Raw genomic sequence first — 14,740 nt, forward strand, 5'->3', positions numbered from 1 at the left:
TTCTATTTCATTAAATTATCATGTTTATTTTTATTGCTATCATTGTTCTTACATCAGAAAAATATTTAATATGACATAATCGAATTACTTATTATTTTCAATATTATAAATATATAATTGCTTTAATCAAAAGAAATAAAATGAACTTTTTCTTCAGTATGGGCAACAATGCACGGTTTTTTATCAACTTCTAAAACAGTTATATTAACAATCGGTTTATCATCAACTTGAATTTTCCTTGAGGATTTTATTGTCTCTTGCAATCTCATTATTTCCTCATAATGGTTAATCCACAGTAAATGTATGGCACCTTTTATAAATATAAACCAAAAATTATATACTCATATACAAGCGCAAAAAAAAATGTTATATAAATTACCGTTTTTTAAACCAAACATCAAAATTTGTGAATGCAATGCCATTGATATTACATCAGATCCAAAATACTCAGCTAATTGATATTCGTGCCAATCCTCTTCGTAATAACTCGTCGATCCAATACTGACACCTATGATAATAAGTTTTTTAAATTTAACAAATTTGTTTAATTGTTTAATTTAATTGTATAATTTACCTCCAATAACAAAATAGAAGATAATTGTCGGGATAGAAACTCTCTCTAGGAAGTTGTTGAGATTATCCGGAAGTTCAATAAAACCGTTTTCTTGATCCATTACTAGTCTATTCAATTTACCATTTTCTATTAATCCATGATATAGATACATTTTTGTATGACCTTCATAATACGTCAATGCTATCATCTTTAAAATTTTTTTTTAAATTAACAACATTAATTAGCTTATAAGTTAATAGAAATTTTAATAATCATAAGAGCGCAAACGTGACTGCCATTTTATTCTACTATTTTTTAATTGAAACTTTTCAATCTGGAATTTCCTATTAAAACTTTTTTATCGGATTCAATCACAACTTTTTGTTACAGAAAATATTGTAAATTTTAACAATTTATTCAAATGAAAGATAGCTGACTTAAACGCATGGGCAGAAAAAAATTTTAACTATGATAACCCGAGTCGAAATTTAGAGCCCATTTTGAACCTTCTAAAGTCGGATCTATTTCGGACTTGGAGGTTCAAAATAGAGTCTATTTTCATGTTAAATTAAGTCCGATTTTGGTCCCTGAAGTGCTACAAATTTTCGTTTTCAGCACTTTAGGGTTCAATATAGGATCTGATGAAAATTAAAATTAGATCCTATTTTGAACCTCGAGCCCTATTTTATTGTAATAATATTAATATTAATAATAATAATAATATTAATAATAATAATAATAATAATAATAATAATAATAATAATAATAATAATGATATTAATAATAATAATAAGAATAATAATAATTAATTTTATGTGAATTTTAAAAAATCTTTAATTTTTTCTATCATCACAAATAATTGAATTATACTGAATCGAAATTTATTACGGGACTAATATTGTCGGACTTGAAGGTTCAAAATCGGACCTCTCAGTGAATGTTCGGACCTCTGGGTTCAAAGTCGGAGCTAGAGGACTACAGGGCTCTCAATCGGATCTATTTCGGGCTAGAGGGGCCTATATAGGCTCTAAATTTCGACTAGGGAACCCTATTCAAAAATTCTTATAAAATCCGATAGATTTTCAGTAATTCTTATAGAAATTTTATAAGAATGAATGAGTTCTACGAGAAATTGCTACTGGCAATTATAGGCCTTATTCATACACTGAGAAAAAAAATGTGCTGCAATATTTCGTCAATTAGCTCAATTGAAATATCTTTCATTCAAAATTCAGTGTCGTTAGGCCATCGACTGATTTTAATTCGCAGCAAATTTCTTTTCTCAGTGTACAGCTATGAATGTCTCATTGTTTTTTTTTTTTTTTTTGTTATAGGAAAGGCCTATTACACGTAGAGAAATGTCAAGTAAATATTCCTATGCAGCATAGTAATGATTCCATTACTCTATAGTTTGTATCGCGCCGCTCTTATGTGACTGCTTATACAAACTATAGAGCAATGTAACCATTGCTACGCTGCATTGAAAAATTTATTTGACATTTTTCTGCGTGTATAAAAATGGACTTCTAGCGCGTTGGTAGTGCGAACCAAAGGCTCGCGCAGCAACCGTATAAATTTAGTTGAAAAAAAATAATATTCTGAAAGCTATAAATGTATTAATAAAAAAGGTAAGTAAATTGTATGATAAAATTACATTTTTTCCATCTAAACAGTGGCCAAGAACTTCTTCATTTTGTAATCGAAATGATAAAGTTGGACCGGCTGTTATTTGATTATCAACTTTTACATATGATGTTAAAATACCATCCATTTCGGCCAGACAAAAATGGCGACATTCACCAGTACTGTTAATTAAAATAAATTAAATATTTATCATTAATTATGGGGTATTAATAATTTATTAATTAATCAATTTTATTAATCAATACCTTATACTATTGGCAAAAAAACCAGCAGTTGCTATTTCTATATGCTTATTTACATCCCAAAATCTAAGAGTGTGATTGATATCAAGTGATACGACAAGTAAATCGCCATCTAAATTTTAATATTTATAAAAATAATTATGTAATTAAATTACCAAGATAGTTATTAGTTATCAAAATAAAATTATTGTGTTACGTAACTGGAATACCAAAATTCAATTTGATTTACTTCGTTTTCATGGGTCGCCATATAAAATGGAATATTTATGTCATCAATTGTATAAACATTTATTGTCCCCAATGAAAATGCGATTGCGATATATTTATCTATGAGAAAAAAAATAGCCATTATTTTTTAGTAACAGTATTTTAAATTTTTCGAAAAAAAAAACCCGTTTCAATTAAATCTGTGACGTAGACAGAGGAGCATAAGTCTCGACTGATACGCAGTAGGACCCACGTTCGAAACCCGGTACCAGCAAATAAATTTTTCATTTACAAAATAACAGATAAATGATTTGAATATTAATATATTTTTAAATTAAATTAAGTATTTTATAAAAATCGATTATTTTTATTTTACAGACTTGAAAATTCAAAAATGAATCGTTTATTTAAGAAACCCCATAAGTCAAGAAAACAAAATTTTTCAGGAAACACAAAAAACATTTTTTTGGAAAAACTTGACATTAAAATAATAAATAAATAATTGAATACAATAATGTTAGAGTCTCTGAAAAAGATTCCAACAAGAAAAAATTAATTTTTTAACTGAAACTACTTAAAAAAATTATTTAAAGTTGATTGACTTATGGGTTTTCTCAACCAAACGGAAAAAAAAAGTTATAAAATCATTGTTTTTTTAAATGTTTCCACTCAAATCATTTATTACACTGATAAAATGAAGTATTAAATATGTATTTGAACTCTGAAACTCAGAAATTACAAAAAATTATAATTAATTTAAACATTTTAATTAGTCATATAACAGTCAACAATAAAACAACATTCGAAATTAATTTCCCAAAAAAGCGCGAATTTTAAATAAAAAAAAAAAAATTATTTTTGTAAAACTAAAACTGCATATGTTTATTTGAGTCATTGACTTATGGGGTGTCTCAATTAAATGAAATTGCTGTCACCCCGTTAATTTTTTTTTAAACGCTGATTTGATGCATAATTTGATTGATTTCTATGGAGGGACATCCAAAGAACCCAATTTCGTAAAAAACATGACTTATGGGGTTTCTCAAATAAACGATTCAAATATTGTCCTTAAAATTAATAAATTAAAATTAAAAATGTCGATCGTCCGAAAAAAAAATTATTCAAATTTAAACTATTTCTAGAATATACTAGAAAAATATATACTATGACGATTGTTAACTTTTTAAAAATTAAAAAAAAAAAAAATTCTTACCGAATGTGCAAATACACTTTATTTCACCCAAAGAAGACAAAGGAACAATAGAATCTTGTTTTTCTTGCAATCCCATGGCTTTCCGCCATGCTTTATGTGAGAAAAAAGTTCCGCGCCATAGAGCAGAATCAGTAACTTGATTTTGGTGGATTACTAATTCATATGGGTAAGCGCGTTGCATTGTAAGTGTTTTGCATTCAAACAAAATGTCTTCGTCACACAATTTTCTCCATATATTATTTTTTTCAAGATACTCTTCGATAATATCATAGAAAAAACGAGACACTAATCGCATTTCCATTAATTTTCGTCGATCTAACTTTTTTAATATGATCATCCATATTTCCGGTGGGAACATCACACCCCTTAAAAAATAATAAAGTTTTAATAAAACATATATTTAATTTACTGACACATGATAAATTTAAAAAATTTAGTATTTTACATTTTTATTAATTTTTTTTTTTAATACTCGTTACTGTAAGACGTAATTAGGTACTAAATACTAAATAATGTTAAAGTGGACGATACTTTGTACGACGTGTCTTTATATATATGTATGATTCATTATCAGGTAGTGTACGTATAGATGTGATAAAATATAAGTTATAATATAGTGACATAAGTCATAATGTTTTCAACAGGAAAAATTATGACTTTTACTACTGACAATATTTTTTTTATCTTACATTGGAAACTTAAACAATATAACATTACTAAATATATAGTATAAAACTTTTCATAATAAATATTTTTTAAAAGATGTCAAATTATTTTTCGTAATAATAAAATTAAAATTTTTTAATTTTTAATTGTAGTAAAATACTTTTATTTTGTGTATGTATTTGTTATAATTTTTTTTTTCTAAAAAATTTTTTTTTAAATTTGATGAGGATTCGAACCCGCGACTTTTATAATCACGCAAATCTAAAAGTAACATTTTGTGCAGAGTAATTATTGTATTTTTTTTTTTAAATGGGATTTTTGTGAGGATTTTTAAGTGCATTCTCGTACTATCCCCCCCACTTTTTAAAAATATCCAATAACTAAGAACTGTCATAACGATATTAAAATTTGATTAATTAATTAAAAACAAAATTAAAGCATTAATAGAAATAAGAGCAACGCAGTTGAAATTTCGCTGCCCTGCCTGATGAAAAAAGATTTTATACAATTGTATAAAATTATATACAAAAAATGGCCCGATCCAATTGTATACAACTATATAGAAATTGTATACAATTCTATACAAATTGTATACAAGTCTATATAATTATATACAATTTTATACAATTCTGTATAATTATATACAATTCTATATAATTGCATTGTATTTATTTATTGTATACAATTTATATACAATTGGATCGGGCCATTTTTTCTATCCAATTATATATAGTCTATATATAATTGTATAAAATCTTTTTTCATCGGGCTTTTGTTTGTATATATAGATATACAGTTTGCATGGAGTGGCCGCTTCTCAATTCTTTTCAATCAGTATTTTTAACCAGGGTGAGTTATACTCTCTAAACAAGAATAAGTGAAATAAGTGAATATTCACTAATTCTGAGTACCAACCAAACCACTTTTTGACATTAGTGAATTTTCACTTATTTTCACTAATTCATGTTTACCCTGGTTAAAAAAGAGAATTAAAAAGGATTGAGCCATGTAACGGGGCCAATTAACATAGGATTGGCAGTATTAAAAAAGATTCAAAATATTGAAAAATTAATTTTTTTTAATGTTTTTTTGATTCTCTTTTTTAATCAGGATAGAGAGTAGATTTAAAAAAAAATTATTTACACTTCTTATCAATTAGGTGTTGAACGAAATTTGTAAAATAAATTTCAGTAAAATCTTCATGTTATAATTCGAATTTTCAAATTTCGTAGGCTAAAATTAATTTACCAACTTTCGATTGACTTCCAATCGACAACAATTGTAAGTCATTTTTTTATTAAATCTATTTCACCACGAAATTACATTTGTACGTAATCCTTTTTTCAATTAATGCTTTAATTTTGTTTTTAATTAATTAACAAAATTTTAATACCGTTATGACAGTTGAATATTTTTAAAAAGTGGGGGGGGCACTGTCTGAGAATACCTTCAAGTTTAAAATATCTCGGGGGTGAGGGGTAAATGGTCAATGAAAAAATTGAAAATACATGTGACCAAAAAATAAAAAAAATCCATTTATATTCACTATTTTGCAGTGAAAACCGTAATAATTTCAAAAAATTCTACAACTTGTACTGTGAGTAAGTGAATATTTACTATTTCCTAATATAAATTTCACTAATTTATTTTAGAGAGCGAATTTTTATAAATCGGATAATAACAGAGTTCTTTTTCGAAATTAAACCAAAATATAATTTTGAATATTTCGGTAACAACAATAAAAGTGATTTGATTGGTTGATTATTAGTTTCCACCAAAATCTACAATAATGATAATAATAACATTGCTCCAAAAATGCTTACCTCAATTACAAATGAATTCTCAAAGACAAAATGAAAATAACTTCAAACTATTACATTTATAAATAAAATATAAAATTGTTGTTATAAAAATATGTAATGTAAAAATTATAAATGACAATAGGTTATATACAGAAAATAAAATTTATACTATGTGTCATATTACATTGTAATTAGAATTTAAAACGTCGTCATCAGCATAAGCCCGTAGAGTCATCTATATTTATTTATATTAAGTTAAAAGTGTTCTATACGCGCCAGAAATTTTAAAAATACATTTAAGGCTCCCTGATTAAAAAAAAGTGATTTAAAACGATTCGAAATAAAAAATTTTAAATACTTTTTAATACTTTTTAATCCCTCTTCTTATGGACATTTAACAGTGCAAATCGTTTTAAATCACTTTTTTTAATCAGGACTGGGCCGTACCCAACAAATTGTCGAGTTTTGGATTTCTATTATTTCATTAATTGATTATCATTACAGCGATTTTTTAGTTTCTGGAAAAATGCATAAGACGAACTTCCTTAGAAGATTTTTATTATTTCCAATCCTATAAGTATTTATAACGTAATTATAAATGTAAAATTTGAGAATTTTTTGGGTACGGCCCAGCCTTAAGAAGCCAAAATTGCAAATTCAAAAGTTTTTAAGTGTAAAAATATTTTTGAATATTGTTTTCTAGAAGAAAAATCGAAAAAAACGGTTGACCTTGTAGGCCAACCACAAACTTCCTGCTATTTTCGATCTCAGAAAACTCGAAAACGTTATCATTTGTAAATTTTTGAGCTCTTCGAAGTCAAAAAATCATTATTTTGATGTTCGACCTAAAACAATACATTCAGATGAAAAAAAATTAATTTTTGTCTTATGATATATTTAGAACGAATCAACCGATTTAGACGTTTTTCGCGGCAATCGAAAAGGCTCATCAAAACTTAGAACTGCATACATTTTGAGGCAAATCGGGTAAGTAGTTTATGAGTAATGCGAAAAAAACCTTAAACAATTTTTTTAAATTTTTATTTTCCGTATAACTCGTACATTTTTCTACTGATCGACTTCAAATTATATCCAAATCCAAGTCTTGGTGAGCCCTTTCGATTACCGCCAAGCGCGTCCAAATCGATTGATTTGTCCCAAGGATATCGTATAACAAAAATTAGTTTACACACACATACACATACACATACACTGACGTCCATCTGAAAATGGCCAAAATAAATTCCCAGATAGTGAAATATATAATATCTGTGTGAGTAATGTGAGCGGTGTACATCAGACTTTATTATTGTTAAGTTTTTATTTCCTCAATAATATAAAGTAAATAAAACTTGTGACTGAACTGAACATCATTAACAGTGTGATAAATGATAAAATGATACAGTATTAAACGTGATATACACTGTTAAAATAATTGTTTGAATTTTCAAAACTTTGTATATAACGCAATAAACACATACAATTGTGTTTGACATTTCATTGTAACGATCGTATAGAATTTAAAATACACGCTTTTGAATTTTCAAATGGACGCTTCAGATTTTCAAATACACTTATTTAAAAATTAAAAAGAAAGTATTTGAAAATTAAAAAAGAGTAGTTGAAAATTCAAAAAAAAGTATTTGAATATTGAAAAACTTGTATTTGAAAATTCAAAAAGAAGTATTTGAAAATCCAAAGTGTTAATTTGAAAATTCAAAAACATATATTTTAAATTCTATATGAAACTAGTAATGAAATTTCAAGCACAAATGTATACACATATATGTGTTTATTGCGTTACATACAATGTTCTGAAAATTCAAACAATTTTTTTAACAGTGAGGACCACAAAACGTCGAGATCTGATGAAAACTCGATTTTCGAAAGTCGGATTGAAACCAATAATAATTCCCTTTTTTTTTAAATTCTCAATTTTCATAGCGGGAAGTCAAAAATTCATATTTTTAATGATTACTTTAAATTTTTATGTCCTACATAAAATGACAATAGACTTTTCTATACAAAACACCTTACCTATATTGCCCATTAACAGAAGAATTATTTGCTGAGTCATGACAATAAATAGAATAGAATTCGTCTCAATTATTATGAATAACTAAAAATATTCAACAAAAAGATTGTCAATTATTTTCTCCTCTAATAAATAATAATGTACTGATTATTATTGTGAAGTAGGGTAAGAAAAAAATAAATTAACATAACGTGATTTGATTTTCGGCATTCTGGTTCGTAAATCAGTTAAAATGTTTATCTTAAAAATTGATTCCATTAAATTCTTTATAAGTCTAATAATAATTAAGAGTTTAAAATTAATTAACAATCAAACAAATGCTGAAGTTTGCTTGCAAATATTAAAAAATGCCAAAGAACTTAAGCATGCAATGTATTATCCTGGTAGAATACGTAAGTGGAATGAAAAAACTCATGAGTTCGATCATTTTGAAGCTTTAAACGGTAACGGTTCACTTGTTTGTACTGTTGATTATTCTGATGACATTAAGGATAAAGAAGTTATCGTCGCTGTTGATTCGGTAATTTAAATAATTTTTGTTGGATCAAATTTTTGAAATTTATTTTTATTTTATTTACAGATGCTTCCCTATGTCGTGGAAGAAAATAACTATACAAATGTCTCAGGTTACATCGGTAGTATTTGGAATACATTAGAAGAAACATTAGAATTTAAGTATGTTCATTTTTACTTCATTAATTGGATTAATTAATTGATTAAAGTAATCATTTTTTTAGAACGAAATTTCAAAAAACAGGAGAATTATCTGTCGATGAATTTTTAAAGGGTTCTTCTAACGTTTGGTTAAGCGCAGCGTCTATTGATAAATATTTTGGTGGGCATTGTCATTACAGTCACCAAATAATGACTATTTCGTAAGTTAAGAAATTTATTACTTATAAATATAAATTTATTCATGTGAGAATCCCTAATGCGAAGGGTTGGGCAAGTATTGGATTTTTTTTAATTAAAATGGGCTGGATTAATCATAAATGAAATTCTTGTTTTACTTTTTTTTCTATCACCCTAGCAGACCTGAGTTACCGTAAATTCACGGTATTTTTACCGTAAATCTACCGTAGAATACCGTTAAATTCGAGTAGATTTACCGTAAATTACGGTAAATTCACCGTAAATTGCGGCGGGTATACCGTAAATTTAACGTCGAATACGATAAATCTACCGTAAAAAAATTCGGGTGGATTACCGAATTACCGTAATTTACGGTAAATCGGTATTTTACAGTGGATTACCGTAATTTACGGTGGGTTTACCGTAATTTACCGTAATTTGGGTCCGTTAGGGCAAATAAACTCTAAGTTCTAACATTTTCCTATTGGGCATTATTGAAGTAACAATTTTTAAAGTTTTTGTCTATAAGTCTCGTGTAAAGAGACTTGATGTTTGCTGGGAAATTTTACGGTCTGAGTTTTATGTGGTCTGAATAAATTTCTTAGTCCCCCAGCTTGAAAATTTTCTAAGTTCTATTTTGAGTTGCATAAAATTTTTCTAAGTCCCATAATTTAATTTAAAAAAAAAAATACTGTGCCCGAAAAAAGGCCGATTCAATTATCGGCCTATTTATTATAAATAAAAATTTTACGGTTTCGTAAAATTTTTTTACCCGGGTACCCGTATGAAAATAACATATATATATATATATATATGTATACATATACATACACCGAATAAAATAAATATAACAATAAAATAAATATAACAAAGAAAATATATGGTGCCATATATAATATAAATTATATACTACCATATATTTTATTTCATATAAAAATTTTATATTTTTTGAGTATAGAAAGAAATATATCAATACAATATATTATAAGGTAAATGTAAATGTATATATAGTAGGGCTGTACATCTAAACCGGCTTAACCGGTTAAAAAAGTTAACCAGGTTAATTAGCTGGTTAGCTGGTCAGCTTAGCTAATTTAACTGGTTAACTTCATTAGCTTGGCTAAGCAGCCAAAGGCTTAACCGGTTAACTTAAATTAGCTAGGCTAATTAGCTGAGGGTTTAACCGGTTAAATGGTTAATTTTTTTTTTTCATCTATTCGCTACTTTATCTTAGAAAATGTATAGGAAATATCATATTTCTTTCATTTTAGACCGAAAAAGCTATAACAAAAAATTTATAATATTAGTTAAAAAAAATTCTCTACAATTTTTCGAATTATTTAAATAAAAATAAATCGCGTTACTAATGTCAAACGGGCGTATCTCAAAATATACGCCCTTTTGACTCTGTAGAACCAAAAAGGGCGTATTAAAAAATTTTTTTTTTCGGATAAACTTGGGAATGTTACAACAAAATATATCCAGAAAACAACGAAAATAACATTTTTTTTGACATACGTTCTTTTGGCTTTAGTAACGCGATATATTTTTAATTGAATAATTCGAAAAATTGGAGTGATTTTTTTTGAACTAATAGTATAAATTTTTTGTTATAGCTTTTTCGGTCTAAAATGAAAGAAATATGATATTTCCTATACATTTTCTAAGATAAAGTAGCGAATAGATGAAAAAAAAAAATTAACCATTTAACCGGTTAAACCCTCAGCTAATTAGCCTAGCTAATTTAAGTTAACCGGTTAAGCCTTTGGCTGCTTAGCCAAGCTAATGAAGTTAACCAGTTAAATTAGCTAAGCTGACCAGCTAACCAGCTAATTAACCTGGTTAACTTTTTTAACCGGTTAAGCCGGTTTAGATGTACAGCCCTAATATATAGCTTAATATAAAAAACATATAAGTTACATACATGGAATACATATATTTACTGTTGTATATAATTTTATATTAAATCGGCCAAAATCTCTATATGATTTTTTATAATATACAATATAATATATCATATATTTTTTTGATGCAAACATATATGATTTCATATATTTTAACCATATATTGTTTTTTCATACGGGTAGCCCGAAGGCTCAGGTGGTTATCATCCAAAACTTGGACCAATGCTTGTGCCAAGGCTGGTAAAGCTTGACCCAGACTTGGACCAATTCTATGTCAATAATTTTCTCCTACCTGGGTTACAATTATTCACATGCATATCATGATATTTATATACTTTTGAAGTTAAACTTTTTTTTATAAATTAGATATTCACTATATGCACGTGCAGTAGCAGCACGTGTATCAATGTGGTGGTATGCACGAATATTTCAACCTGAATTATGGGCAGTAACGATACTTTACATCGTGGGAATTAGTAGCTTTCTATTTGGAATGTATCGATTAAAAAAAATGGCATGTTCAAATTTCGTTGAGTGTAATAACGAATTCGCTGGAATATCATTTAATTTTCTGTGTGTGCTTGGTGGTATAACTGGTCAAGGTAATTGTTTTTTACTTTAAATAATTTTTTATAGTAGGGTATAATGGTCACTGAGATGTTTTCTTAATTTATTAAGTCTGTTAATAAAATTAGATTTAAATGGTACATATTATTTGATAGGTCTTCAAAAATTACCATCATCTTGGTCATTACGATTTTTGATATTAACGTCACTGACAATGGGTGTTTTAATAACATGTGGTTTCAATAGTACTTTAATGTCACATTTATCGATACAAAGTAGTACAATGCCATTTACCGATTTAACAGATATATATTTAAATGGACGTGGTTCATATTCAATTTGTGTTCGACGAAATGATGCACCAGAAGCTTATTTACGTAACTTTGAAGAACAAATTAAAAAAAATATGAGTGAATTAAGTATCGAATGGCATAATATTATAAATCGTAATTGTCCAGAAATGGATAATAAACAAACTTTAAGGTCTGCGTTATGTGAAAATGGTAAATTAATTTATTTTGAAGCACCAGAAATATTTTTATCAGCATATCGTGAAGTTAAACATTTGTGTAGTATTGTTAAAATAGATGGTAATATACAACCAAGAAAAATAGCATTTCTTGTTACTACATCATGGCCATATCGTAGATTAATTAATAAATAGTAAGTAGTTTTTATTTAATAATTTAAAAAAAAATGTATTAAAGCAATAATATAATATTTGACATTTTGTCTCTCTTATTCACTAGAATTAATGAAAAATTTCTAATAGACTTGGAATACTATAAAAAAAAATATTTATATTTTCAGTTTGATGAAATTTCGTACAGCAGGAATATTAAATTACTTTGAAAAAAAATTTATATCACGAGAATTTCCCGACACTACGGAAAGTAAATTTTCCAGTGAAGTTGTTATGTTTGAACATATACAATTAGTATTATGGGGATTATGTATAATGTACGTTGTCAGTGCGACAATTTGTATTACTGAAAATATATGGTTTCGGTTTACAAACATATCTAAAATACAACGTATTATGTCACGTAGACGTTCAACATATAGACGTACACAAAAAATAATATTACCCATGATTTATATTAATAATAATGCACTTCAATTACCAATAAGGGTCAATAATCTACATCCTACTATTAATTAGTAGCTAACATAAAATATTATGTATTTCCAAAAGGGTTATAGTTATTCAATTTCAATAAATTGTTCTTTCAACTATACTTCGAAAATTTTTAAAAAATGTTTTCAGTAAAAAAAAATTGTTATCAGTCATCTTATGCAAGATTACTGAAATGAATTGATGATGACTATTGAAATATAATAGTATGAATATATATTAGGGTGTATAAAAAAAAAAATGATTTTTTTTTCTAGGTCACATAGTCTCAAAAGTTTATTTGGGACCTAAAAAAAATTCTCCAAAAAAATCAGCTCGATATCTCGAAAATTAAGCTGGCGGTTTACAAGTTCATTTTCCCATGTAAAAAATTTTTATTTAGATTTTCGAGGAAAAATCAAAGAAAAAAATTTTTTTCCAATTTTGAAATTCACGCCCTTATAAGAAATTAAATTCCCTACAAAAATGTACTGAATAGTCATGCTCGTAACTACAATATAAAAAAAGTTACAAGCCCCCAAAGTTCGAAAAAAAATAATTTGCAATCTTCTATATAAAATCTATTTTTTGAAGGAATATTTATAAAATAAATTATTGCTATACGAAAAACTTTTTTTCTTTCACTTTATGAGCATGATAAAATAATAATTTCTTGCATAAAAATAGATTTTATATAGAAGATTGCAAATTAAAATTATAAGAAAAAAACACCACAAATTAATAACAAAAAAGTAAAAACAATAATTATACATAAAAAAAATTTTTTCTTTTTTAACTTTGGGGACTTGTAACGTTTTTTTATATTGTAGTTACGAGCATGACTATTTAGGACATTTTTGTAGGGAATTTTAATTTCCTATAAAGATATGAAATTCAAAATTGTAAAAAAAAAAATTTTTCTTTGATTTTTCATCGAAAAACTAAAAAAAAATTTTTTACATGTATTTTATATGGGAAAATGAACTTGTAAATCGTCAGCTCAATTTTCGAGATATCGAGCTGATTTTTTTGGAGGATTTTTTTTTAGGTCCCCAAGAAACTTTTGAGACTATGAGACCGAGAAAAAAAAATCATTTTTTTAAACACACTCTACTATATACATTAGAATGTTTAAAAAAAAAAATTTTTTTTAAATGCAATTTAAATGGGAAAGTGAATATCCGTTGAGTCCTATCACAATGTTTTAAAATTTTTAGAGTTAATACTTTAATCAATGACTGTGAGTGCAAAATACTTATTATTTAAAATTATGTTTTACTTTACATATCTTTAATTTTATATTATAAAAATTGTAGATGATTGGAAACTAAAATTTTATTCAAATAAATTTTTGTTATACAAAAATTTCAATTCTACATTATAATTAAATTGTTTAATAATTAATTTCGTCTCATTAACTTAATTTCTGTAGTTAAATTTATTTCTCTTCTAGATTTTTAAATAAAATTATTTATTCTGTTTCATAAATACGTATATTTTAAAATTAATACCATCAGATGGATATTTTTTTCACTTGTAATAATTTTGGTACTACAATTGTGCTTACGGAAAAATATCAGACGAAGTATAACTTAAAAATTCATGTTTGAATTCAGTAAGTAAGTCAAGAGGAGGAAAGGCATTTATTTTTGGATTATATTATGACCCAGCTTTCGCCGGGCACACAAAAAATTGTCTTATAGACTCATCAGATGTTCCCCTCCACGGAAATCTTTAGTAAAAGGCGAAAGATTTATGCGTTTACTGAAGGGAAACCAGAGTGACGATTACTGCATTTTCAATGGTTTTTAAAAACTCTAACCCAACTCTTCAGATGGAAAAAAGTAAAATCGTTTTCGCCACCTGGCGGCGCACTTGCTACTACTCACATAAGAAAAATTTTAAAACATTTTTAATCAATATGTTTTTATAAATGAGTTA

The 14,740-nt window shown here is 26.6% G+C and overlaps 2 protein-coding genes and 1 non-coding gene across 5 annotated transcripts; 1 reads left to right on the top strand and 2 right to left on the bottom strand.

Annotated features, from left to right (window-relative positions):
* On the bottom strand, positions 1-6,499 carry LOC130673265 (uncharacterized). 2 transcript variants are annotated; one of them, XM_057478242.1, is made up of 8 exons: positions 6,349-6,499; positions 3,860-4,224; positions 2,641-2,766; positions 2,443-2,551; positions 2,208-2,358; positions 575-761; positions 380-508; positions 1-310 (listed from the first exon to the last, which is right to left on the bottom strand). In XM_057478242.1, exons 2-8 carry the CDS (start codon positions 4,215-4,217, stop codon positions 123-125), a joined length of 1,248 nt encoding a protein of 415 aa, XP_057334225.1. In that variant the 5' UTR covers positions 4,218-4,224; positions 6,349-6,499; the 3' UTR covers positions 1-122. The 2 variants fall into 2 exon arrangements, with proteins under 2 accessions (XP_057334225.1, XP_057334215.1); XM_057478232.1 differs by lacking the exon at positions 6,349-6,499 and adding an exon at positions 4,305-4,460.
* LOC130673252 (uncharacterized) lies at positions 5,948-12,877 on the top strand. 2 transcript variants are annotated; one of them, XM_057478221.1, is made up of 6 exons: positions 5,948-6,126; positions 8,943-9,037; positions 9,100-9,237; positions 11,485-11,720; positions 11,841-12,348; positions 12,496-12,877. In XM_057478221.1, exons 2-6 carry the CDS (start codon positions 8,943-8,945, stop codon positions 12,845-12,847), a joined length of 1,329 nt encoding a protein of 442 aa, XP_057334204.1. In that variant the 5' UTR covers positions 5,948-6,126; the 3' UTR covers positions 12,848-12,877. The 2 variants fall into 2 exon arrangements, with proteins under 2 accessions (XP_057334204.1, XP_057334195.1); XM_057478212.1 differs by lacking the exon at positions 5,948-6,126 and adding an exon at positions 8,712-8,882.
* Positions 12,878-14,462: 1,585 nt separating this feature from the next.
* On the bottom strand, positions 14,463-14,583 carry LOC130678349 (U5 spliceosomal RNA). Its single transcript, XR_008991796.1, has one exon. It is a non-coding gene; the product is annotated as a U5 spliceosomal RNA (small nuclear RNA).
* Between the last annotated feature and the right edge of the window lie 157 nt (positions 14,584-14,740).

Source organism: Microplitis mediator, chromosome 1 (genome assembly GCF_029852145.1).
Source record: "Microplitis mediator isolate UGA2020A chromosome 1, iyMicMedi2.1, whole genome shotgun sequence".
NCBI classification, from domain to species: Eukaryota; Metazoa; Arthropoda; class Insecta; order Hymenoptera; family Braconidae; genus Microplitis; species Microplitis mediator.